General features: G+C 61.1%; 2 protein-coding genes and 1 long non-coding RNA gene across 11 annotated transcripts in view; 2 read left to right on the plus strand and 1 right to left on the minus strand.

Annotated features, from left to right (window-relative positions):
* GNG7 (G protein subunit gamma 7) overlaps nt 1-20,256 on the plus strand; it is a 29,420-nt gene extending 9,164 nt beyond the window's left edge. For 3 of the 8 annotated variants that reach the window (XM_046904687.1, XM_015299965.4, XM_046904685.1), the window contains exons 3-4: nt 17,333-17,477; nt 18,445-20,256. In XM_046904687.1, the coding sequence (XP_046760643.1) occupies nt 17,397-17,477; nt 18,445-18,570 (207 nt within the window). In that variant the 5' untranslated portion in view covers nt 17,333-17,396 and the 3' untranslated portion in view covers nt 18,571-20,256. Of the gene's footprint in view, nt 1-3,580; nt 6,009-12,100; nt 15,460-17,332; nt 17,478-18,444 lie in introns of those variants that run through there. The other 5 variants (XM_025144331.3, XM_015299963.4, XM_046904686.1 and 2 more) reach the window with 3 other exon arrangements.
* LOC124417443 lies at nt 6,066-12,295 on the plus strand. The gene is made up of 2 exons (XR_006932242.1): nt 6,066-10,079; nt 10,117-12,295. It is a non-coding gene; the product is annotated as an uncharacterized LOC124417443 (long non-coding RNA).
* A 1,992-nt stretch (nt 20,257-22,248) lies between the features above and the next one.
* GADD45B (growth arrest and DNA damage inducible beta) lies at nt 22,249-24,719 on the minus strand. Of its 2 annotated transcripts, XM_015299957.4 has the most exons (4): nt 24,514-24,719; nt 24,288-24,389; nt 23,809-24,022; nt 22,249-22,806 (listed from the first exon to the last, which is right to left on the minus strand). In XM_015299957.4, the coding sequence occupies exons 1-4, from the start codon at nt 24,549-24,551 to the stop codon at nt 22,693-22,695; spliced, it is 468 nt and encodes a 155-aa protein (XP_015155443.1). In that variant the 5' UTR covers nt 24,552-24,719; the 3' UTR covers nt 22,249-22,692. The 2 variants fall into 2 exon arrangements, with proteins under 2 accessions (XP_015155443.1, XP_046760645.1); XM_046904689.1 differs by having other exon boundaries at nt 24,288-24,543.
* Between the last annotated feature and the right edge of the window lie 392 nt (nt 24,720-25,111).

The following is a 25,111-nucleotide window of genomic DNA, read 5'->3' on the forward strand; positions in this document are numbered from 1 at the left end:
TCCTTCGGGCTGCAGACGGGTTGCTGCTGTGGGTGCTGTTCTTTATCTGCTGGCTAAAAGGAGGAAAAGATGATTTTTGGGTGCAAAACAGAATAAGTCCAGAGATGCATCTCCCATAGGAGAGCACTGTGGCTGTAGCACTGTTTTGTTCCATTGATGTTGGTGCATTTGTAAATGCCCTTTTCCAAACAGCTGAAGGAAATTGATGTCCCAAAGTGAAACTGCCCAAACCAGCCCCACTGAGCCCTGCTGCTCCCATGGGTTGTGCCCCATAGCCCCGGGAGCACCGCAGGGTGGGAGCAGAGCTGCAGCCCCACGTGTTTGCTGAGGAATGAGGTTCTCCCTTTTCTTTGACGGAATGAACTCCTGTGGATGGAATGCTGCTGTCTGTCTGTGGGCTTCATTTTCAGCTTTTTTCCTCTCTTGTTCCAAGGAAAAGCTGTGCTGGGGCAGGGCTTCCTGGCAGCTGGTGGTGAGCACTTGGCTTGCAGGATGCCTTGCAGTAACCCAGCACTGCTCCTTGGCTGTGTGCTGGAAGGGGACAGCTTCCCGTGGCAATGGAAGGAGAACCTGCACGTCCCTGGGAGGAATGGAGGGGGAAATGTGAGACCTTCACCGCCTGCTGTGCACCGCAGGCATTTTGCTGTGGTTGTCTGGATGTGATTGTTTGGCACTGATTTTATTTACCGGCTCTTTTTAGGGACAGCACAAAACCAACCCCTGGACATGCAGTCCCCGTGCGCCGAGCAGGGAACGCTGCACGCAGTGTGATGTGGGCACGGCTTGGAGCCCTGCTGCTGGTGGGGCAATGGGCAGTGTCACCCCGTGGTGGCTGCAGGTTGGCTCAGCCCTGGGCTCGTTTCCCCTGCCAGCAAGCAGCAGCGCGTGGTCACGGTGGGGAATATCGTGTTCTTCACCTTTGCCCTGGGAGCTGCATGTAAGGAAGCAGGGCAGAGTGTATTCCAGCACGCTGAGGTCAGCCTTGTTTTCCCACTCTGAGCAGGAACAGACCATCCCTGGAGCGGCTCTGCAATCCAGCAGGCAGAGGCTGTGCTCTGCGCAGAGCCAAAGATGGGGCTGTGCTGTGCGAAGCTGCTGGCTCGCTGCACGCTGCCCCTCGTGCATTCACCTTCTGCCCAAAGGGCGTGCAGGAGAAACGCCACCGTGCTCCTGGGGATGTGTGCAGGGGGCCTTCAGGCGGTGCTGTGTGATGGGAGGGGGGTTGGGGTGTGGGGGGAGAGCTGAGCTGGGCACAGCAGCAATGTGTATGCATGGCAGCTAAGGGCTCTCGGAGAAGCAAAGCCCTGTGCTGCCCGTGGCTGCACGCAGCTGTTGTCAGCACAGCTCAGCCCACACAGAAGGGCTTTGGGCTGCAGTGGCTCATCCTGAGCGGGGCCCCGAGCTGTCCCTGCAGCGGGGATGGAGCATCTTTGGCATTTGGCACCTCTTGCAGAGCACCAGAGGCACTTTAACAACTGCACATGCCTGGCGGGGCTGAGCTGCTTGCTATTTAAATCTGCTCGCAATTTAGAAGCAGCAATTATTTTTTTTTCGTGCCCTGAAATCCCACGGAGCTGAAGGGGGGGGGGGGCTCTGAGCTCTGGTTCGGTGCAGCTGTGATTTACGGGGGCAAGTTCCCCTTGAGCAATTAGCAGGAGGCAGTGGGATGCTGGGAAAGGAGCGAGCACTGCTTTCCCTTACGAAGCACGCAAGGAGAGCAGTGCGTTTGGTGATGGGTCCCTCCAGGCTGCTGCTCCTCACCCCCTTCTGTGGAGGACCCCGAGGATAGGATATGTTTTCCATCCTCCTGCTGCCCTTCAGCACTGTGCATGCTTTCTGCCCTCCTCTGTGCTTTAGTTTGGGGGGGGGGGGGGGCTGACCAAACCCCCTGAATTTCAGCCCCTGCTGTGAGCTGAGACCGGGCACAACAGGGGGGGCCCAGCACTGGCATTCACCATTTGGGTCTGAAGGCACATGGGCTGCTCCCAGCTGCTGTGCTGGGACATGGGGGGCAGTGTGGGAGCCCCGACCCCAACCCCCATCCCTCTGCCCTTTGCTCTCTGGAGCCATCACCCCTCCTTGGTGTTCTGCCCCCGTTCAGAGCGAGGCTTTCCCTTCTGCTCACACCACGTGCAGAGTAACATCGTGCACTCCAGTGGGGTGTTGGTGAGAGCTGCTGGGCTCCGAAACCAAACTGAAACCAAATAACCCCTACTTGGCAAGAGGGCTTTTCCTCATCGTTTGATTTACTGAAATCCAAAGGCGACGGAGCAGAAGGGGCCGGGCAGTGCATGGCCCGAAGCCCAGCGGACAGCGAGTGACGTTGGTTTTGCTTCTTAAGAAATCTGTTTGTGCTCAGAGCACGAGCAGGGCTGGTGTCAGCACTGCGTTCCTGGCAGCCGGCCGCATTGAGCAACGCCTTCCTGGCAGCAGGGGGGGCCATCCTGCTCCTCGTGGGGATCCGGACCCCCCCCCCATAGCCCCCCTCCTGCAGCCATGTGGGGTTTGGGGGTTATTTTCCTTAAAACCCGGGCTGGTTTCTTTGCTCGGGTGCTGTTCTGCAGCAGCCCCTCTCTCTGCTGCCTGCATTCCTGCCGGCTGCTTTGGCACTGCTGGCTGAGCACAGCTCTGCAGAGCTCTGTGTGTTCCATGAGGGTTATTCAATCATCGCTCCCAGCCGTCCCCATACAAACAAGTCAGCTCTGAAACATTATCTGCAAGCGCTGACTAACGAGTCCTGTAATTAGTCATCTCCAGTTAATGAAGCAGCGTGGTGATTAAAGCCTCATGACTTTTCTATAGAAGAAATGAGTTAAATACCAGTTGCGCTGCCTCAGGTTGCCCGGAGCTCACTGTGAGCTCAGAGAGGCAGCAGTGGGAAGGTTTGGGATTGCTCTGTTCTGTTGTTCTTCCCCCAGTGCAATATGAAGACTTGGTTTAAGCTGGGGCCAACCTCTCCTGCTGGGTGTGCTGCTCTGACGCTGCATGGAACGAAACAATTGGGGTGTTTAGCAGCAGAGCACGGCCTGCAGTATGAGTGTGGTGTTGCTCCGTCACCTCTGGCTTTGCAGAGTTGCATTGGCCTCACTGCTTCCCCTGCAGCCCCCATCCCTGTGCGCCAGCAGTGCAGCCCCATGTGGGAAATGCAGTGTGCCTTCAGCATGGGACGCTGCAGGCAGAGAGTGGTGGGTCTGCCCTACAGCTCTGCTGTCCTGGGGGTGGGTTTGAGGCCACGGGTGCTGTGAGTTGGAGCAGGGCAGCCTTGCAGTGCCCAGGACGGGGTTGGAGGGGCAGAGCTGCTGCTGTGGCAGGGCTCTGTGCAGCTCTGGATCTGCACACCCGGCAGGCGGGGTGCTGAGCACACAGTGCTGCAGGCCTTGCAGCTCCCAAACCCCACTCTGTGGTTCTGCAGCCGCTGCGTGCAGCGATGCTGCCTGAGCTGCAGAGGGCTCTGCTGGGCCACGTAAGGCTTGCATCGCTCCCGACTCACCGGCCACGATACTGCAGCCTTCTGCAAGTATTAACGAGCGGGTGGGCGCATTAATAAAGCACCGTGTGTTAGTAAAGCAGTGTGCTGCTGCTCGGGCTGCGGGCGCTGCTGGGGGCACAGACCCCACGGGTGACCCACAGCCCTGGGCAGCACGGCTGCAGGCTGGTGCTGGGGGGTGGCACGGGGCAGCCCCCACTGTGGGCACTGCTGCTGCTGTTGCTGCCTAAGGGGCCGTGCCATGCACTCCCACCGCAGTCTAGACGGCTGACAGGCAGGATTCCTCTCGTGTTAGGTAAGCAGCACGGAGACGCCCAGTATGCAAATTCCCAGCCGTCGTGTCCCTGTGTAACATTCCTCAAACTGCCTAAATAAGGTGCTGTTTCACAGTGAAAAATCCCAGCGAGGTTTGCGGGCAGCTCTGCGTCGCCTTGAGAGCTGTCCCTGTAAGCCCTCTCCTTGGGCACAGCGCTCCCAACGGGGCTGTCCTGGCTCCAGGAGGGCCGTGGCAGTGCAGACACCTGGGTTGCCAGAAGCACGAACCCACAGCCGTGATTCACACCCCCCTCTGCACAGACCGAGGGCTGTGGGATGGATGGGAACTGATGGGAACCCATGGGCTGATGGCTCCTTGCTGCCCTTAGGTCAGAGCATCTCGCCGTGCACTTGCCGTGCTCCACAAGCAGCAATTTCTGAGCAATTAGTATGCTTTATAATGTGGTTTGGTAACCAGCAGCTGCCCTCCTGCCCCCAGCCTGGAGCTGCTCCGTTGCCTCAGAGCACACGGTGTGACCCAGGAGGAGCATGGGGGTGAGCTGGGATGGTGCTGGGTCAGTGCCTGCTGGATGGCACAGCACTCAGTGCTCTTCCCAGGAAAGCACGGGGATGTTTCCTGGCTTTGGCTGCTCGGTGCAACACGTGGCTTTCTGGGAACCAGCCGAGTGCTCGGCACAGCACTTCGTAAACACCACGTGGGCTGCTGGGGGGTGATGGGGACACGAGCAGGGAGGGTCAGCTTCCCTTGGGGTGGCCCTACAGCTGACACCGGTGGTATCTCTGTGCAGCAGCAGCTGCCGGCTTTGGTAACGTTTTATTCCTCCTCTTTCTGAGGAAGGAAGGAACTCTGCCTTTGAACCATTGCCACGTCCCTCCTGTTTCACTGAGCTCTCTTTATTTGGGGGTGTGGTTGAGGAGCTGCAGTTGAGGGCTCTGTGTCCCTGCAGCCCCCCCCCAACCCCGCACCCATGTGTGCACGCTGCAGCCCCTGCATGGCCATCTGCATGGCACAGGGTCCCGACTCCCACCCTTTGGGTGCCTTGGGGGGCTCAAACAGAGCTCTGCCTGCAGATCACTTGTGCTCCCAGACACCTTTATGGGTTGCCCACGCCATCCCAGCCCTCCGGCATTTCAAACCTAGCTCCTACTTAGGAAAACAAAAGGGATATTGGCAACTGTCAGTTGCTCATTTCTGTAGCTCATTGGAATCCCCAAATACCACTGGGCTGAGCAAAGGCAGCTGCCATCTGACAGCTGGCTATTTCAGTTGAAATCCGAAAGGAAAGTTGCTTTTTTAAGCCCCGCTGGCAGCTTTCAGCGGAGCAATCCCTGCTGGGGTGTTTCCTCCTCACACCTGAGCTGTTCTTTCCATCCTTTCAGCCTTCCTGCCAGCACAGCCCGGCGATGATGGCTGCGTGAGGTGGGGATGTTGCAGACGTGTCTGGAAGGGATGGGATGCTCCATTTGTTTGGGGGCTGCACTTGCAACCCTCTGGCATTGGCACGGCCACTGGCACAGCCCTATTGCTGGGGCTTGGGGCAGCCATGGGGGCATAGCAGTGCTGTGCTGGGACCGTGGGGCTGCCGTGGGAGGAGGAGGTACACCCAAATGGGGACTGCCAGCATCCCATGGGAGCTCCCATTGAGCATTGCTGTAATCGGTGATGGAATTGCATCAATTGTCAGCGTTGAGGGCTCTGACCGTGAAGGTTGAACCCTGTTACATCATCTGTGCTCAGAGCTTCCCAAGCCCCAGCCTTTTGGGATTTGCCCTTTGCTTGATTCCTCTGCAGTGATGCTCCGTGTCCACAGCCACCCCTTACAGCAGCACTCAGCCCCGTTGGGTGTTCATACAGCCCCCAGCCTGGGGATGGGGTCAGCTCTGCACCGCTTACCTGCTAAGAATAACTCTGTAGAGCATCAGCAACGCAGCACAGGCAGCCCTGGCAGCACGGGGACGGGCAGCAGCATGCACATTTCCTTATAAAGCATTGCAAAGGCTGCAGCACGCTGCCAGCAACTCCTCTGCTTTTCCTTTCCCCGTTGCAATTCGCCCCTCCTGGCAGCAGTGCTCAGCACAGGGCTGGGGCATTGCTGGAGCTCTGCAGGGTCTGTGCCAGCACTGCAGGGGTGTGCTCCACTTTGAATCCCATTTCAGCCACCCCAGAAACAAAAGGAAATGATATTGGAGCGTGTCCTGAACAACACTCGCTGCCCTTTCTCGTCGGTTTCAGTATGAGAAGGATGTGAGTCATGCAAACTGCTATTACAGGCTCTGCTTCTGCAAACCAGTTCTGCTCCTCGCAGTTCCTCTCTTCAGGGGAGGAGTGGAGGCTTTGGTAGGGCAGCTGCCCATAACCCACAGCACTCCCTGAGCTCCATAAGGGATCTCTGCCCTACTGACATGGGCCTTGGTCCTGCTCTGGGCTGGCTGCTTTTGGCACAGCTGCAGCAGAAGTTGCTCCTCTTTTTGCTGTAAAACCTTCACTTCAGCAAAAAAAAACAATAGCTGCTCAGTCTGCAAAGGCATTGCGTTGGATCTGAGATAAGCTCAGACCTTCAGATTGTCCAGAGCAGAGTTTTGCCAGCAGCCCCCACCGTGTGATGGCGAGCGGCGTATCTCACCGTGGCTTTGATGGCTTTCTTAATGCTTGCTAATGATCTCAACCCTTCCGGTGGGGACACGGGAGATCTTGCGACAGGTGATCTGCAGAGGAATAATAGTGAACTTTGCATTGTGCAAAGGGTTGCTCCGGGTTGGCTGCTGGCCTTGTGCAAGCACAGTTATCAGCAGCACCCGGAGCCCGGCTGCGTCACGCTATGTGTGCCCGGGGCAGTGCTGAGCTCTGCAGTGCCTTTGCAGGAGGGCTGTGCTGAGCTCCCCACGGTGGTTTATTCCCCAGCTCTGTGCTCGTGGTCAGAACAAAGCAAAGTGCCAACCCGTGCAGCCCCCTCCTCCCCTCCCACCTCCTTGAAACGCTCTTCTAGGAACCGAATTTCCGCAGCGTGTGCAGAACTCTGAGCTGCCTTTTGCAATCGGGCGCAGCCATCGTTGTGCAGACAGCCACGGGGAGGGGGGGCTGAGGCTGTGGCAGGCACTGTGCATGACTTTTAGTATGATTGAGTGAATCCCAATCTAATAGAGCTGGGAAAAAAAAAATACAGATCTGGGGCAAAGAGTCCCCGCGGTGTGCAGGCGGCCTCGTTTGGCCTCAGAGGTTCTCAGCGCTGCTGTGGTAACACAGTGTCCCTGTCCTGTCCCCATCTCCTCCTTTCCTTGCTCTCCCTGATGGCGTCAGCATGAGCTCTGTGCCATGCAGGTAGGAACACTCTCCTGCTGCTGCTGCTGGAGCGCCTCGTGTTCCCCTGCACACGCACGCAGTTCAGTTCCTTCGGGCTCAGTCCGGGTGCTGCTCTTTGGTTCTGCAATTAGTTCACAGCCTTTTGTTTTCGTTGGCCTTGGGGAAGTGACCTCTCCTTTCCCACAGCCTTTCCCAGCTGTGCTCCCACGCTGCTGCCCAGGGAGCCCCCGTGCAGAGCCCCAACCTGGGCAGGACAGTGCCCATGGGCTGCACACCGGTGCTGTCCTGATCTACCAATGGTAGACCAACGTTTAACCAGCGGTCGACCAGCAGGTGACCACGAGCCAGCAGTGTGCTCTGGTGGCCCAGAAGGCCCGTGGTTCCCCAGAGCAGGGCCAGCAGGGCGGGGAGGTGCTCCCCAGCTCTGCTCTGCAATGGGGATGGCACAGCTGGAGCACTGCACCCAGCGCGGGGCTCCCCGGTTCCAGGCAGACTGGGAAGTGCTGGGAGATCCAATGGGGGTCTGGAGCACCTCCTGGGGGGGCTGAGAGCCCCAGGGCTGAGCAGCCGGAGGGGAGAAGGCTGAGGGGGATCTGTGCAGCTGCTGCAGGGCACAGCTCTGGGGGGGGGGGGGGGGGTTGGACTGGGAGAGCTCCAGAGTCCCCTTGTGATCCCTGCGTACTGTTGGTCCGTGACTCTGTTTGCTCTTGGCTGGCTGGGCCGTGCTCCCAGGGCTGGGTGAGTCACGTTGCAGAGGGAGCACAGCTTCTGTCTGGCCGTCTGTCTGCCTGTCTGTCTGTGTCTGTCGGGCTCAGCATCCACCCATTCCCTTCCCACGACGCGCGGGAGGCACTGAGCTCGGTGCATCCCTGCGGTTCAGTGACTCAGGGAGCGTTCAGCCCCAGCAGCCACGGCACCCCAAACCCCGGCACGGTGCTGAGGGCAGCCCCTCCCTGCCAGGGGGCTGAGATTAACAGAGCTGCACACACTGCTGTCCCAAGGGAGGGCTGCCACGCTGTGCTCTGGGCACCCAGCCCCTCCATGCCCTGCAGGTGACACCACTGCTGCCTCAAGGACAGCCCCGGGCACCCAAAGCGTGGGCTCTGGGAAGCACAAAAGGACTCGGAGCAAACAGAAGTGCTGTTTACGTGGTTCCAAACAGAGCACAGCAATGACTCAGAGCTGCGGCCGCTGCTGGGACTGAGCTGAGTGCCAGCACCGGGCAGCCATTCCTCGGCCCATCGCTGCCACACAGCTGAGTGCAAAGAGTTGGGGCTGCAGCTCTGCTGCTGCTGCTTGCCACGCTTGGATCTCAGTGTGGGCAATGCTGGGTGGGATTCCCACCCCCGCAGCACGTTGCCATGTGTCCTCACTGCGGGGGGGCTCAGCCCTGTGCTTCCTGTGGGAGAGGGGGCTGCAGATCGGGGGGTGGGGGGGGGGTGGTGCAGCAGCACATGGGCTGTTTGCTTGTGGTAATGAGTTCCCCACGTGGGGAGGGGAGGCCCTCAGCTCTGGGGGAGCTCGATTTGCTGCGGCCATAAAATATTGTGGGTTTTAAGTGCCCCGTTTTGGTGCCGGGCCGTACCAAAGTGTTTGCGTGTTGATCCGTGGGGGCCCTCCGTCTTTGCAGAAGAACTCATTGGGTTGAATGCGTTACTGAGGTGAACTCTAATGAGCTCAGCACTGAGAGCCACCTCTGTAACAGCCGTGCCGACCTCAGCCCTGCAGACCTTTGCATCTGCCCTGCAATAAGGCTTCTCTTGGCTGTGTGTTGGTTGGGGTTCTCCCCGGGATGCAGCTGTGGTGCAGAACCCCACAGTGCTTTGGGGCAGCTGGGACCTTTCAGGGCACCCTGAGCCCAGCGCCAGCCATGCATGGGGACGTGGATGTACAGGTGGAGCACCGAAACCCCTCCGGGTTGATGTGATGCACTGATAGCAGCCCATCCCGACAGCACCTGCGGCGTTTGGGCTCCCTGAGCTCGGGGCCCTTTACCACCCACGCAGTGCCAGGTGGGGGCTGAGCGCTGCTCCCCTCTGCTGCTGTGGAGCATCACCCAGTGAGCGCCCACCCTGCGCAGCACGGAGTGCCTGCGGTGCTTCCTCCTCCTGGAGGCACTGTGGGACGTGCGGCTGTGCCACGGCACAGGGGGTGGCGTGGGGTGCAGGGCTGCACACACCGGGGTGAGGAGTTAGCCAGGCCATCCAGACAGAGCTGCACTGACGTTCAGCAGGCGCTCAGTGCTGGGGGTTGTTATTTTAGCTGCCTTTGTTCACGGGGTTGCTAATATTCCCAAACGGAGTGTGCTTTTCTCAGCAGCATCTGCGCCATGCAGCTGACTCATGTGCTCTATGAGTGAGGATGACAAATGGCAGCGGGGACAGACAGCTCTGCGGGGCCGTGCTGAGGGGGGTGGGCTGGGGGGGGGGGCTGTGGCCTTTTGCTGCCAGAGGAACCCATTGGGGTTTCCCTGGGGGCCGAGGGAAGGTGAGGGGAAGGTGAGCATCCAGGAGGGGCGTGGGGAGCTCAGCGTTCTCAGCTCCTGGGGCTCAAGGAGCATCCAATGCCGTGGGTTTGGGGCTGGCAGGGGATGGCTGCTGGAGTTCTTTGTGTCAGTGGGCAGCGTGAAATGAGGCTGCCTGGTTTTGCTTTGAAGTTCCTCTTCCTTTTCAGCAGAACATCCCCGTTTTCTCTTAATTTCCGCTACAAAAAGCACTTCCCCCCCCCCCCCCCTCCTTCTTTAAAGAGACCCTGACTGAAATTGAAGTCCTGCCTTCAAGAAGTGGTACAACTTTGATCCCTAAATGCAAAAGGTGGGAAGGAGATGGGATTACTGTGATGACTGCTGATAAACATTTGTGAGCATGTGTGACCTGAACAGCAATTAGGGGGGCAGAAGCACGTGTCCTTTGATTGGCTCCCAGCTCATTAACCTGCAGAGTGATTCCAGACAGAAGGGTTCAAGGGGTGGGAAAGCATCCCGAATCCCTTTCCCCACAGTGTGGGGAGCTCCGGGTCCCGGTGTGGTGATGCCCTCCAGGAGGTGCTCCAGGTCCCCACCAACTCCACACCCCCATAGGGCTCTCCCAGCACTTCCCAGTCTGCCTGGAGCTGGAGGGCCCCTCACTGCTCCCACTGCTGTAGCTGTACCCTCTCCATGGCAGAGCCGAGGTGGGAGCACCTCCCTGCCCTGCTGGCCCCGCTCTGTGCAGTGACCCCAGGGAACCATTGGCCTTTGGGCCACCAGGGGATGCTGCTGGCTCGTGGTCACCTGTTGGTCAACCATTGGTCAGTCGTTGGTCAACCACTGGTAAACTGTTGGCCAACCGTTGGGTCTACCATTGGTCAACTGTTGGTCAACCAGGTCACCATTGGTGCTCTTGGCCACCAGGGCTGTCTGCTGGCTCATGGTCACCCCGTTGGCCATCAAGACCCCCATATCCTTCTCTGCAGAGCTCCCTTCCAGCAGCACAGCCCCCAGCACGTGCTATTTCCCCACCAGATGGAGGACCCTACGCCTCCCCTTGATGAACCCCTCCAGCTTCCTCTCCTCCCCTCTCCATCCCATCTCATCCCCACTGCAGGGCAGCACAGCCCTGCGTGCACATCTCCTAGGGCCCCTCGCTGCATACCCTGACCCCCCCCCAGCCGTGCACAGTGCCCTCAGCCCCAGCTCTGCTTTGTGTCGTCAGCAGATGCTTCCCTTCATCTCCCCACCACGTGGGTGGCAGTGCTGCGTCACGGCTCTCCGGGTGCTTCCATGAGCTCTCTTTGCTTTCTTCCTCTTCTGTCTTGCACTTATTGCCTTTGTTCTCCAGTGCTGTGGCTGACGGTTGTGCATGCAGGCTGGGCTGGGAGACACCTCTCACCACAGAGCCATGTGTCAGAGGTTTGCCTGTTTGCAGCCTGCAAATGAACACAGCCTGCATGCAGTGTTCTGGGTGCTTCACTTCTCTTTAAGGGATTTTTCTTCATTCCTTTTCCTTTTCTGGTTGTAAAAACCCACTCCCCATACAGCTCCTGGGGGTGTGGGGGGATTGCTTTGTGCCTCAGAAGAGCAAACTGCAGTGTTTACATCTGTGGAGGGTGGATGAGGTCAGCACTGTGTCATCACCAGGAGGAGGAGGAGGAGGAGGAGGAGGAGGATGCCCCTGTGCTGGGGACAGGAGGATGCACAGTGCTGGGGCTCTGCTGCTTCCTCCTGAGCTCATTTTAACAGCAGTTCCAATTGAAACCAAAGTGGCTTTGAGCCACCCCAGCAAACCTAGGTGTGCATTTCCATGGGTGCCACTTCCAGCCTTCCTCCCCTTACCTTTAGCCCAGGAGATGCTGGGTGGCCGCAGCTCAGCTCAGGTTTGTGAGTGCTGCCCACATCTGCACTGGGGTTGTGCTGCAGAGGAGCCCGAATCCATGGGAGAAGTGATCCTTCTGCACCAGAAAAGCAGTGATGAGCTCCTCCAGGTCTGTGTCCTTCGGAGCACGGCTCTCCTGGTGCCGGGCTGGAAGAGGTTAAGTCCTGGGAAGTGAGACCAGGTCCACTGGAATGTGAGGAATTGACAATTAGCTCCTTTAGCAAAACAGGGCTGCTGGAAACTGCCCTCCCTGCTTGGTTAAGACCTGCCTCCTTCACTGCCTAGATGGAGTCCTGCAGACAGCCAGGAGCCAGCTGCAAAACAAACCCATAGCATCGCCTCCATGGGCTGTGCTGAGATGGGATTGCGCGGGGCAGGAGGGGGCTGTGTGCACCCCCCACGTGTCCCCCTGCCATCCCGGCGTGCCCCCCACGTATCCCAACCCCATGGCCACTGTTGTGGTGCTGGGAATGCTTCACCAAAGCCCTGCACTGAGCCCGGCTCGTGTGTTCTGCTTCACATGAAAGCTCTGAGCAGCGTCAGCCCCACGCGCTTCTGCACCCTTTGAAGTGGTGCTGGCTGAGTGCCTGCAAAGCATTTTCCAGTGGCGGTGGTGGAAAAAAAGAAACAACAAAATCCCATTGTGCTTTACAAATATTTTGGCTTTATTTTGTCCCTGTTTCTCTCTGATGCTCCACAGCAGCGCTGCGGAGGTTGGGGCTCGTGGTGCTGGGAGCCATTCCTGCAGCTGCCATCGGGAGCCAACTGGGTGGCACGTCCCCCTGGAGGGTGATGTGACCCCCAGGTGGGTGATGTGACCCCCAGGTGAGTGATAGGAGCCCCAGGTGGGTGACACATCCCCCCGGTGGATGATGTGTCCCCTGTGTGGGTGATACTCACCCCAAGTAGGTGATATGGCCCCCAGGTAGGTGACATGAGCCCCAGGTGGGTGGCATGTCCCCAGGACGGGTGATGTGTCCCCTAGGGGGGCAGTATGTCCCCCAGGTGGATGATACGTCCCCTTAGGTGGGTGATATGTCCCCAAGATGGGTGATGTGTCCCCCAAATGAGTGGCACATCCCCCAGGTGGGTGACACATCCCCCAGGAGGGCAGCACATCTTTATCAGCACAGATTTTGTACCAGAACCAATGAGCACTCCACCTTCCAGCCAGGGCTGACCGACCTGCCAGGGCCGTGGCTTTCCAGTTTCCCCTCTGCTTTCAGCTCTGTGTTGGGTGTTTGGAGCTGACAGGCGGATCCTTTGGGTGCACTGTGGGTGCTGTGCTGGCTGCTGGCGATGCTTGGCAGGAGCCCCGAGCTTTCCAAGGGCGTGAAAAGCTGAAAGCCAGCAAGAGGCTGCAGAGTGCGGTCTGTGACCCGGCTCTGCTCCATCTGCAGCACCCAGCACCCAGCTCTGTGTGTCAGTGCTGCTCTGCTCCTCTGTGTGCTCACAGCTGCAGGGCCTGAGCTGACAAAGTCGCTCCCTGTGCGCTGCTGGAAGGGGATGGCTGTGTGTCCCTGTGCTGCTTCTCCTGCAGTGAGGCTGCAGGAAGGCGTTCGCCTCCACCTTCCCTTTGCTTTCAGCTTTGCAGGCAGCTGTGGAAGGAGCTGGCAGCTGAGCAATGGGAAGGAAAGCTGTGCCCTCGTGCAGCGTGGGAATGGCACAGTGGGGCAGCGTGGGGCTCTGTGCACGGGGATGCACCCGTGGTGCTGGGCTGTGTGCGTGGCCCCGTGCCCAGTGGGATGTCGGGTTGTCCCACATGTGCTCTCTGACCCCCAGGAGGTGGTGGGAATTGCCGGGGGGGGGGTCCCACACCCCCAGCATCCCCCTGCCCTGCCCTGTGCTGCAGCCCTGCCCTGCCCCTTCCATTTTTAGCCTCCTCTTTGTTCCCAGCCTCAGCCTTTCCAGGGCAGTTCCCAGAGCCCTGAGCTCAGCCCGGAGCTGCGCCAGCGCTGCGTGACTCCTTCCTGGAAGAGGCACAAAAGAAAGCTTCCCCCCCCCCCCCCTCCCACCCCCCAATGCCCCCCATCCTCAGCAGATTCCGGGGCCGTGTGGGAGTGCTCCTCATTGCAAACCCTCACATGATGCTGCAGTCATCGCGTCAGCAGCGGCCGCGCTCACAGCAGAGCTGCACGCCGTGGGGAGGGAAGGGGGGGAAAGGGGGGGGGCTGAGTGTTTGTTGGCAACCGGGTGCTTTCTCAGCGCAGGGATGGAGAGCTGAGCTCCCACTTTGGGTCTCTCAGCCGTCGTTACCTGCAGGGTGCTCATTGTCAGCGTGTTTGCAACACCAGCAGCATAACACCTGTCCTTGTGAGCAGCTGCGAGCGGAGCACATTGACTGCTGCTGCCTTCCTGTGCCTGCTGCTCAGCAACTGGTGCGTTGTGATGCAAAGGAAGGGATTTGTTGCAAAGCTCGGGATCCCACCTGAGAGATGGGGACGGCCCTGCTGGGCAGCTGGGCAGTGGCTGTGCAATGGCTGTGCAGCAGTTAAGCAGCAGCTGTGCAATGGATGTACAATGGTTGTGCAGCAGTTGTGCAGCAGCAGTGCAATAGCTGTGCAATGGCTCTGCAGTGGTTGTGCAACAGCTGTGCAGTGGCTGTGCAGTGGTGTGCAGTGGCTGTGCAATGGCTGTGCAGCAGCTGTGCAGTGGTTCTGCAGCAGCTGTGCAATAGCTGTGCAGTGATTGTGCAGCAGCAGTGCAATGTCTGTTCAATGGATGTGCAGCAGCTGTGCAATGGCTCTGCAGTGGTTGTGCAGCAGCTGTGCAATAGCTGTGCAATAGCTGTGCAATGGCTGCAGTGGATGTGCAGCAGCTGTGCAGTGGCTCTGCAATGGTTATGCAACAGCTGTGCAATGGCTGTGCAATGGCTGTGCAATAGCTGTGCAGTGGCTGTGCAATGGCTGTGCAATAGCTGTGCAGCAGCAGTGCAATGGTTGTGCAATGGCTGGGCAATGGCTGTGCAATGGCTGTGCAATAGCTGTGCAATGTCTCTGCAGTGGCTGTGCAATGGCTATGCAGCAGCAGTGCAATGGTTGTGCAATGGCTGTGCATGGTGGCAGCCCTCGGTGACCCCACAGCAGTGCAATGGGGCTGTCTCTGTGCCACGCAGTGATGATGGCACGATGGCTGCCGTGACTTTGGTGGTGCCTGGCCCCTATTTTTAGCTGCTTTGCAGCACCGTTTGGCTGCACGTGTGCATAATGGCTGCAGTCAGCGTGGCAAACAAACACAGCTTCTTTTTGCACTGCACACAAAAGAAGAGGACGGCGCTCGGGGCGCTGCAGAGGGCTCCTGCCTCTTCCCCCAGCACACAATGGGTGTGTTGTGCCTGCTGGGGCTGATGTCACTGCACACTGCTCCTGCAGCACAGCTGGGAGCTGCACGGAGCCAAGCATGGGCCCTCTGCATGCAGCATGCACGGCTCCTGGTGCACGTGTGGCCCTCGGGGCAGTGGGGCTGTGACCAGCATGGGGCTGTTGTGGGGTTTGCTTTGTTTCCGTGCTGCCCACACTCCTTGCTCCTATTCTGGGGGGTGGGGGGGGGAGCAAAATGAGGCTGAGATTAGAAAAGCTCAGATGGGAGCTGTGCTCAGGGCTCTGCAGGGCTCCGAGTCTCATCTGCATGTCACAGTGACCCGAGTGCATCAGCACCTTCTGTGCAAAGTGATGGGCTGGGAGCTCCCTGCTGCTTTCTGAAGCCAAGCCCTGCAGCTGGGGCAGCATGCAGCCCTGCCCTGTGCTTGCAGCAGGAGTGTTTGCAAGTTGTTGTGTTTGCAATAAGAGCATTTGCAGCAGGAGTGCAGAATACCTCGAGGAAGCCCAGGGCTCTGCTCAGAGCTCGGGTACTGTCTGCTGCAACAGAAACAGAAAGCCTGACCTGCTGGGCTCCTGCTTGAGCTGTGCACAAAGCGTGTGCATGTCAGCGCGCTCAGAGCTGAGCTGCAGCTTGCAGCGTGATGCATGCGGTGGTTCTGGGTTGTTTGCAGCTGCACCCGACCATGGCTGAATGCAGAGCTGGGGAAGAAAGGAACCCCAAAGGTGAGCAGAGAGCAGGGAGGTGACAGTGGGGGGGGTGGCAATGAGGAGGTGGCAGTGGGGGGGTGGCACTGAGCTGCTGCATGGACTGAGCTGTGAGCACAGGACGGATAACCCCATCCCATTCCTGTGCTCCAGGATGGCTCCAGCTCTGCTGCCCTCCCTGGGCACCGTCCCACGCCACGCAGATCAGGAGGTCTTAAAGAAGGTGGGGGGGGTGGGGAAAGGAGAAATAAAAGGGAAAAAAATTGCTGCACTCGGGGAAAAAAAATTCAATAGCTCATTCAGCTGTTAAGCTGCTGGTGCAGGAAGTGTAAAAGAAAAGTGGAGCCTGCTTTGTTCTGCCCAGACAAGGAGTAAATGCCGTCGCCCTAACAGCCTTCTTCTGTTCCAGAAAAGCATGAGGTCATCTCCAGTGTGGGGCCGGGGGTTGTGGGGCCGGGGGTTGTGGGGCTGGGGGTTGTGGGGCTGGGGGCTGCAGTTGGGCTGCATTGGGCCATCCCAGCACCCAGCCTGCATCCACACCGCCCTCCTTTGGTTCTAATCTGTTCCCCCTGAGCACCTCCGGGCTGCGCAGTCACTCTGTGCTCACGGCACTGAGCTCAGCCCAATGCTCTGAGCCGAGAGGACGGTGTGGGACAGCGGGTGGGGGGCACAAAGCTCTGTCACCAACCCGGGCACCGGGGCGTGCAGTGCGCCCCTTTGGGTGCTGCCCATGGGGACGTCCCCGAGCACCGCATATGGCAGGCTCAGGGCAGCGGTGGTTGCTGGGACGTGCTGTGTTTGCTCGCCCTGCTGGGAGCGGCTGCTTGCAGCTATGAGAGGCACGGCAGGAATTCCCAGAGCTGTGGGATCGCCGCGTGTTTGCTCCGTGACGCGGCGCTCCGTGGTGCAGCGCAGGTGGCGCTGCTCAATGGGGACCCATGGGGTCACCAAAGCGGTGCCACCCATCAGCACAGTGCCACGGGGCCATCCCTGCAGCCCCCTGCCCTGCGGCTGCTGTTCTTCTCAGGGGCATTTGCCAAATGGCAACTGAACGTTGCAGGGCTGAGCTGTGCAGCCTCACACATCTCCCATTGCCACGCATCCCCACCGCGCCGCCCTCGTTGGGCACCTCCGCCTCGGTGTCCTGCAGAAAGCAGTGCATCTTTCCCCTCTCGTCAGCAAATTTCTTTGTGTATTCCTTGAAACGAGCGCTGCTCTGAGGAAAGGGGAACTGGAAGTGGTGTCAGGAGGTGTCGGGCTGCTGCCATGACCCACAGCAGCCCCTGTGTGTGTGGGGTGAGGGGGGATATGGCACCATCCCCATGCAGTGCCAACCCCATCCCCATGCAGTGCCAACCCCATGCAGTGCCAACCCCATGCAGTGCCAACCCCATCTCCATGCAGTGCCATCCCCCATTCCCATACAGTGCCAACCCCCATCCCCATGCAGTGCCATCCCCTATCCCCATGCAGTAGCAACCCCCCGTCCCCATATAATGCCAACCCCATCCCATGCAGTGCCAACCCCCTCCCCATGCAGTGCCAACCCCCTCCCCATGCAGTGCCATCCCCCATCCCCATACAGTGCCAACCCCGTCCCCATGCAGTGCCAGCCCCATCCCCATACAGTGCCATCCCCATCCCTATGCAGTGCCATCCCCATCCCCATACAATGCCAACCCCATCCCCATGCAGTGCCAACCCCCTCCCCATGCAGTGCCATCCCCCATCCCCATGCAGTGCCAACCCCATCCCCATACAGTGCCATCCCCCATCCCTATGCAGTGCCATCCCCCATCCCCATGCAGTGCCAACCCCATCCCCATGCAGTGCCAACCCCCATCCCCATGCAGTGCCAACCCCATACAATGCCATCCCCATCCCCATGCAGTGCCAACCCTGTGCCCACTGTGCTGCAGGATCCTCATTGCTGGGCCGGGCGCCGATGGCAGACGATGTCGACCACTAACAACATCGCCCAGGCCCGCAAGCTGGTGGAGCAGCTCCGCATCGAGGCCGGCATCGAGCGCATCAAGGTGAGCACAGGGCCCTGTGTGGGAGCAGCAGGGACCCCTATGGACCCCCATAGCACATGGTCTTCTATGGACCCCACAAAGGAGGGACCTCCATAGCGCAGGGACCCCCGTAGAGGGGGCATCTCCATAGCACATGGACCCCTATGGGCCCCCATAGCAGAGGGACCCTCATAGCATAGGGATCTCTACCCCATAGCAGGGGGTGCCCCGTAGCATAGGAATCCCTATGGACTTCGATAGCACGGGGACTCTTGTGGACCCCCATAGAGGGGGGACCTCCATAGCATGGGGACCCTTATGGACCCCCATAGAGGGGAGATCCCCTATGGACTCCCACAGAGGGGACCCCCATAGCACAGGGACCCCTGTGGACCCCCATAGTGAGAGGATCCCCATAGCACAGGGACCCTTACAGACCCCCATAGCACAGGGATCCCTATTGACCCCCATAGCAGGGTGACCCCCATAGCACAGGGACCCCTGTGGACCCCCATAGTGAGAGGATCCCCATAGCACAGGGACCCTTACAGACCCCCATAGCACAGGGATCCCTATTGACCCCCATAGCAGGGTGACCCCCATAGCACAGGGACCCCTGTGGACCCCCATAGTGAGAGGATCCCCATAGCACAGGGACCCCTGTGGACCCCCATAGTGAGAGGATCCCCATAGCACAGGGGCCCTTACAGACCCCCATGGCAGAGACCCCCATAGCACAGGGATCCCTGTTGACCCCCATAGCAGGGAGACCCCCATAGCACAGGGACCCTTATGGACCCCCATGGCGGTGTGGACCCACACTGCAATAGGCACAGCCATGGGGAACGGCCTCTGACAGCCACACGGCCCCCATCCCTCACATCGGGGGCGGCCGCAGCGGAGCAGTTTCCTCCTTCCCTTTTCCATCCCTCCCCATCAGGACGACCCCCTCTGAACCCCCCCTCACTCCCCCTCCGTTCCCTTCCAGGTCTCCAAAGCCTCTTCGGAGCTGATGAATTACTGCGAGCAGCATGCCCGGAGCGACCCGCTGCTGGTGGGGGTGCCCGCCTCCGAGAACCCCTTTAAGGACAAAAAGCCCTGCACCATCCTATAGCCACCCCAGCTGCCGTGTGTGCCCCCCGGGCAGGGCCAGGCTGGACCCGCTGGCACCGCGCCGCGCCGAGGGGTAACCGGCGACCATCGGCTGCAGCGCTTCCATCCGTGGGCACTGCGGGTTGGGGTGGTGGTGGAGGGCGCTGAGCCGAAGGGGTGAACATTTCCAAGTAACACAAAACAAAGAAAAGGGGGTCGGGGGTGGGAGTTGGGGGGGGGGGGGGGGGGGTTTGGTTTGGGTTTTTAAAAGCCTGCGGTGGGGTTGGGGGAGGAACGGAGGGGTTTGGTGTCGTGGCGGACAGCGGGATGGGCGAGGGGGGCGCGGAGCAGAGCCCTGGGTGTGGGTCCGAGTGTGGGTCTGAGCCCCTCTGTCCACAGCGAAGGCATTGGGGGCTGCAGCCGTGGGGGGGGGGGTGAGTGCTGCTGTGTAGGAAATGGGGGCAAACCCCCCCCCCGATAAAGCACCCCAAAAGTGAGGAAATGGAGATCTGCGGGTTGGGGGGGGGCCGTGCTGGGGGGCACTGCGTGCAGCTCCCGGGCTCCCCCCTGGCTGAGCGCATCCCAGCCCCACATCGCCCCACGTTGCCCCACATCCACAGCCTCGGCGCCGCCCCCCCCTCCGACCCCCATCGCTGAGCTCTGACCGCCAGCCCCACCGCCCCGGGTTGTGCCGCAGTGGTGCGTTCTCTTCTCGAGGGAGGAGTTTCCTCTGTCCTTAATCTAGTACAGTTCCAGCCTTATTTTTCTACTCCAGATTGCTGATTCTTCCTCTATGTTAGAGACCAGTGCATGGTGCTATAGCTGGCGGATCGGGGGCAGTGAGCAGCCCCGTGCCCCCCACAGCCCTGCCTGCCCCACGCCTGCCAACAGTGCTCTGCCCAGGGGGGTCCAGGAGGGTCCATGTGGGTCCATATGGGTCCGTGTGGGTCCCTATGGGTCTGTGTGGGTCCATATGGGTCCATATGAGTCCATCTGGGTCTGTGTGGGTCCAGGTGGGTCCCTATGGGTCCGTGTGGGTCCGTATGAGTCCATGTGGGTCCTTGTGGGTCTATGTGGGTCCATGGGTCCATGTGGGTCCATATGAGTCCATGTGGGTCCTTGTGGGTCCATGGGTCCATATGGGTCCATATAGGTCTGTGTGGGTCTGTGTGGGTCCATGGGTCCATATGGGTCCCATCTGGGTCTGTGTGGGTCCATGGGTCCATTTGGGTCCATGCGGGTCCAGGTGGTCCGTGTGGATTTATGCTGATCCATCTGGGTCCAGGTGGGTCCCTACGGGTCCATGTGGGTCCAGGTAAGTCCCCGTGGGTCTGTGGGATTCCATATGGGCCCATATGTGTCTATGGGGGTCCATATGGGTCCCTGTGCATCCCTGAGGTTCCAATCCCCGCTGCACACTGCTGGTCGCATCCCCGCAGAGCCGCTGCCCCATTGCCGTGCTGGGGGGGTGCGTTGGTGACAGCAGCGATGTGGGGCAGGGCTGGGGCTGCCGGGGGGCTGTCGGTGTCTCCTCACGAGGTGAGAAAACCCCCAAACTCCTTTTTTTTTCCCCCCTTGTTTTTAATGGGTTCCCCCCCCCCCATCTGCCATAAGCTCTGCTGGTCCCGCAGGCGTTGTTGTATGGTGTGGGTGGGAGCTCCGATGGCCGCTCTGTGGCCGGGAATGCATTTACCAAAAAGGAAAGCAACACCACCAACAAAAGTCACTTTTTTTGGGGGGGGGCCTTTTTCAGTGCTCGCAGCGCTGCCCTCCGTGGGGCAGAGCCGTAAATAGGGGCTGGGGGGGGTCGGGGGGGGGGGGGGGGATTCCATCCGCTGAGCGCTGATGGAGTCCTCTTGAAGACTTAAAGATAACGCCTTTCCTCCATGGGAGAATCCCCATCTGTGCGCCCTTTGATTTCTCTCTGCTCTGTGATTCTCATTTGCCAAACTGCCGTCGGTGCCCAACGCCGTCGGTGGATGGGATGGGGGGGAGGTGGGGGGGGGGGGGGGGGGGGGGGAAGGGGGGGGTTCTCCTTCTGCTGTGTGCCATAGAGCGATCTGCTGCCGTGTGGAGTGTCGTGGAATCGTCGTCCAGAAGTGAAATTGATAACACAATAAATGCTCACTTTTCATTTTGCCAACGGGTCCTCCATACAGCATTGGGGGGGGGGAATTGGGGGTGGGGGATGGGGATTTGGGGGGGGGGGAATGGGAGGGGGGTGAGGATGGGATGGGGATGGGATGGGGATGGGATGGGATGGGATGGGGATAGGATGGGGGTGAGGATGGGGATGGGATGGGGATGGGATGGGGATGGGATGGGATGGGATGGGATGAGTGGGGATGGGGGTGAGGATGGGGAGGGTGGGGTGGGAATGGGATGGGATGGGGTGGGATGGGATTGGGATGGGATTGGGATGGGATGGGATGGGATGGGATGGGAATGGGGGTGAGGATGGGATGGGATGGGATGGGAATGGGGGTGAGGATGGGATGGGATGGGATTGGGATGGGATGGGATGGGATGGGATGGGATGGGGATGGGGATCAGGGCTCCGCTCCGGGTGGGTTCGGCCCTGCACCGCCGCCTCCCTTTCCGGAGTGGGGGCGGCCTCCTCCCCCCCCCCCCCCCCCCCCCCCCTTCCCGGCAGTGGGACCCGGGGGGGTTCGTGTGCGGCTTTCCTGGACGGCGGCCGCGCCACGGGAAGCTCTGCCGGCCGGGCTGCAGCTGCCGCTGCGTGCCGGGGATGGCTGAGATGCTTCTGCGGAGCCCACACAGCGCCGCGGGGGCCGAGCGGGGATGGAGGGGGGGGGGAGGGGGGGGAGTGAGGATGGGGTGGAAGCCGCAGCCGCCCCATTGCCGTCAGCTCCGGGGCTCCGTGCCTCAGTTTCCCCCCCTTCGCAGCTTTGCTGTCCCGCACTGCGCCCCCCCCCCCCCCCCCCTCCCCTTCAGGGCAGTGACTCAGCGCCGCCCGGCGCCGCGCGGTGACGATGGGGTTCGGGAACGGCCGTGGGGTCACCGGGACTCCGCGTGGCGCTGACTCAGCGCTGCGATGAGTTTGGGGGTGCTCAGCCCCTTCACACCCCCCCCCTCCAACCCCCCTCCGCAGTGCCGCTGCAATGTGGGACGGGGCGGACGATGTCCCCAACGGTGGCATCACTGCCCCACTGCTGCGGCCCCTGCAGGGACACCGCGTCCCCGCGCACGCAGCGGGCTCAGGTGTGTGCATGCACGTCACTGTGCACACGTGCATCATCCACATGCACTCATAGTGCAGGCACTGCAGGCCTGAGCTGCCCCGAGCTCCACTTACTGCCTCAGTTTCCCCCCATAGAGAGGGGTTCCCCCCACCCCCACACACACACCACAGGGTGCTGCCAATGCCCTGGAGGGGTTATGTGTGTATGTGTGTTGGGGGGAACCCCCTTCTCCCACACCCCCAGCGCTGTGGGAAGGAGTGCTGAGGGTGGGGGGGATTCCGGGCAGGAGGGCTCTGTGGGTGGGGGATTCCTCGGGGCACCTCGGGGTGGGATTTCCCAGCCCTGTGTTGTGGTGGGGACCCCCCCCCGCCTCCACCCCCACCCCAAAACCACCTGCAGGGGGAAATGAGACAGCGACGGTGCCCCCCCCCCCCCCCCTCCCCCATCCCCACCCACACTGTGCTGCGGAGGTGGGGAGGGCTGAAGGCAGACAGCGCTGAGGTTAGAAAATTTATTGGAAAAGACCGGCAGTTGTTGTGCAGTCAGTACAAGAATAGACTCTGTCGGGGTCGGGGTTTGGGTCGGGGTCTCCCAGCGGCTCCAATGCAAAAAGGATAAACCAAAACCAACGTCACAAATCTGTCCACGTCGCCACCGCCGCGCCGTCCCCGGGTGATGTTCAGCCGAATCCGTCCTCCTCCATCACCAAAGGGACCGAAGCGCTCCGCGGGCACTCACGGGGAACCCCCCAACGGGAGCCCCAAAACGGGACCTGTGCGCCCCACGGCTGCCCCGGGCTCAGCCCCACAGCTGCGCCCACCGCCGCGCCGGGCGCTCCGCGTTCCTCTCTGCGGTTGGACAGAAAAATCCCTCTCCGTTCCTCGGGGCGCCGGGGCGGCTCTGTGCTCCCCGCAGCTCCGCTCTCCATCCCGGCGCTGCGCTCAGCGCTCCTGCAGCCGCACCACCGGCACCCATTGGTTGCGGTCGCGGCTCTCGGCGCAGTAATTCGCCACCTCGGCCAACCCGTGGCTCTGCCACGCGTCTGCGTGGGGCATCTGGGGAGAGAGCACAGCCACGGCACAACGCTCAGCTGGGATGGGACGGCGGCGCGGGGACGGTGTGACACGAGGGGGGGGCGGCGGTGCATGCATGGAGTGCTGATGGCGCCGCGTGGCCGTGGTGTCGGTGACACCGAATGGCACAGTGATGTGACCGTGGCACAGAGTGTGGCAATGGCACTGTGACATTGCAGTGGGATACGGCACAGCAATGGCACTGTCATGGCACAGTGACACCATGGCACAGAGTGTGGCGTTGGCATCGTGGCACTGTGGCACCACAACGGGACACGGCACAGCGATGGCACTCTCATGGCACAGTGGCACAGCAGTGGCATTGTCACGGCACAGTGACGCCTTGGCACAAAGGAACCACGGCACAGTGATGTGATTGTGGCACAGCAATGGCGCTGTTGTGGCATGGTGACACCACGGCACCGCAATGGGACACAGCACAATGATATGACCGTGGCACAGTGATACAACCGTGGCACAGTGACACCATGGCACAAAGTGTGACAACGGCATCACGGCAGTGTGACACCAAAGTGGGACATGGCATAGCAATGGCATTATCACGGCACAGTGATATGACCATGGCACCATGGCACTGTCACATGGCACAGCAATGGCACAGTGATACAACCGTGGCGCTACGGCACCGCATTGCCACCCTCATGGCACAGTGATATGACCACGGCCCCATGGCACAGCAATGGCACTACCATACGAGCACAGCACAGCAACGGCACCGCCACAGCACAAAGCACAGCACCGCCATCGTGGCACCACCGCAGTGACACCACAGTGCTCCACAGCATAGCGATGGCACTGCAATGACCCCATCACCGCCCAGCGATGCAACAGCAGCAGCAGCACGGGATGCAACGACGGCACCGCCGCAGCACAACAGCAGTGCAACAGCACAGCGTGGGGCCGCTCCTGGCACACATCCCCACACCCCGTGACTCAGAGCAGCCCACGTCACCCCGCGCTCACCGTGACCAGCAGGCAGTGCAGATCACGGGGCTCAGCTCCAGGCGCCGGTTCTCCCAGCACGGCCGCCAGGCGCCGCATGCCGGCCACGCGCACGATGTGGATGTCATTGTCGCAGCAGAAGGCCTGGATCAGCGTGAAGTGGATCTGCAGCGCGATGTCCCCCTCGTCCTCCTCGTCGGTGGCCAAAACGCACAGCACGACGCTGTCGGGGTCCCTATGGGGATGGAAAGGGGGGGGGCGTCATGGGGGTGCGGGCGATGCAGCCCCCCCTGAACTCAGCAGTCCCCACCCGCACTGCACACACAGATAGGGGTCGGTGCGGCCCCCCCGGCCCCAAATTAACCCCCCCATCCCCGCACACTCGCACTCCGTCTCCCCTCCTCACATTGAGCCCCCGCACACCGCACCGCCCGCCTCAAACGCTCCGAACCCCCACCCCAAACTGAATACCCCCCCCCCGCCCCGCTCCCCGCACTCACGCGTTCAGCAGTTTGGCGGCCTCGTAAACCCCGACGCTGAGCCGTGCGCTGCGCTGCGCCGCCGCCAACAGCCGCTCCACCGCCGCTCCCACCGCGCGCATCCTGCGGGGCACAGCGCGCTCAGTGCGGGGCTCTGCGGGGCTCAGCGGCACCGCAGCCCGACCCGACCCGTCCCGTCCCATCCCATCCCGTCCCCCCCCCCCGCCCCGCAGCGCCCCGCACCCACCTGGGGCTGTCGCACGGCAGCAGCTCCTCCAGGGTCATATCGCGATATAATCCAAAGGATGGCACAGAAGCCCTACGAGCGGTAATCCGAGCGGCGGCGGCGCCGCTATCACAGCGTCTCAGTCGCGGTATCTTCTGTCGCGATATCGTCCGTCGCGATCCGCGCTGTCGCGATATCCGCACTCCGTTCCGCTCCGCGGTCGCTCTGAGCCGCCCCGCGTTCCGCCGCCGCCTTTTATACCCCCCCGGCGCGCGCCGCCCCCGCTCCTCCCATTGGCTGCGCGCGTGGGGAGCGGCGCGGGGATTGGTGCGCGGCGCGGGGATCCCACGTGGGGTGCGCGTGGGAGCGGGGAAACCCCCGCCCCGAAACTGCCCCCCCCCCCCCCCATCATGTCACCCCTCTTCCACCCGGAGCGGGAACTGCGGGGGGTGCGCAGCGCATTGGAGCCGCGCGATGGGGACACGTGGCGATGTCTCTGTGCCGCTCGGAGTTCCGCGCTGCGTCCCGGGGGGCGCTCCGTGCACTCAGGGGGTCGTCCCGTCCCCCCCCCCGTCCCCCCCCCGGACCGCGCTGTGTCCGCTCCGCGCGTTGGGCGCCC

This window comes from Gallus gallus, chromosome 28 (genome assembly GCF_016699485.2).
Source record: "Gallus gallus isolate bGalGal1 chromosome 28, bGalGal1.mat.broiler.GRCg7b, whole genome shotgun sequence".
Lineage (NCBI taxonomy): Eukaryota > Metazoa > Chordata > Aves > Galliformes > Phasianidae > Gallus > Gallus gallus.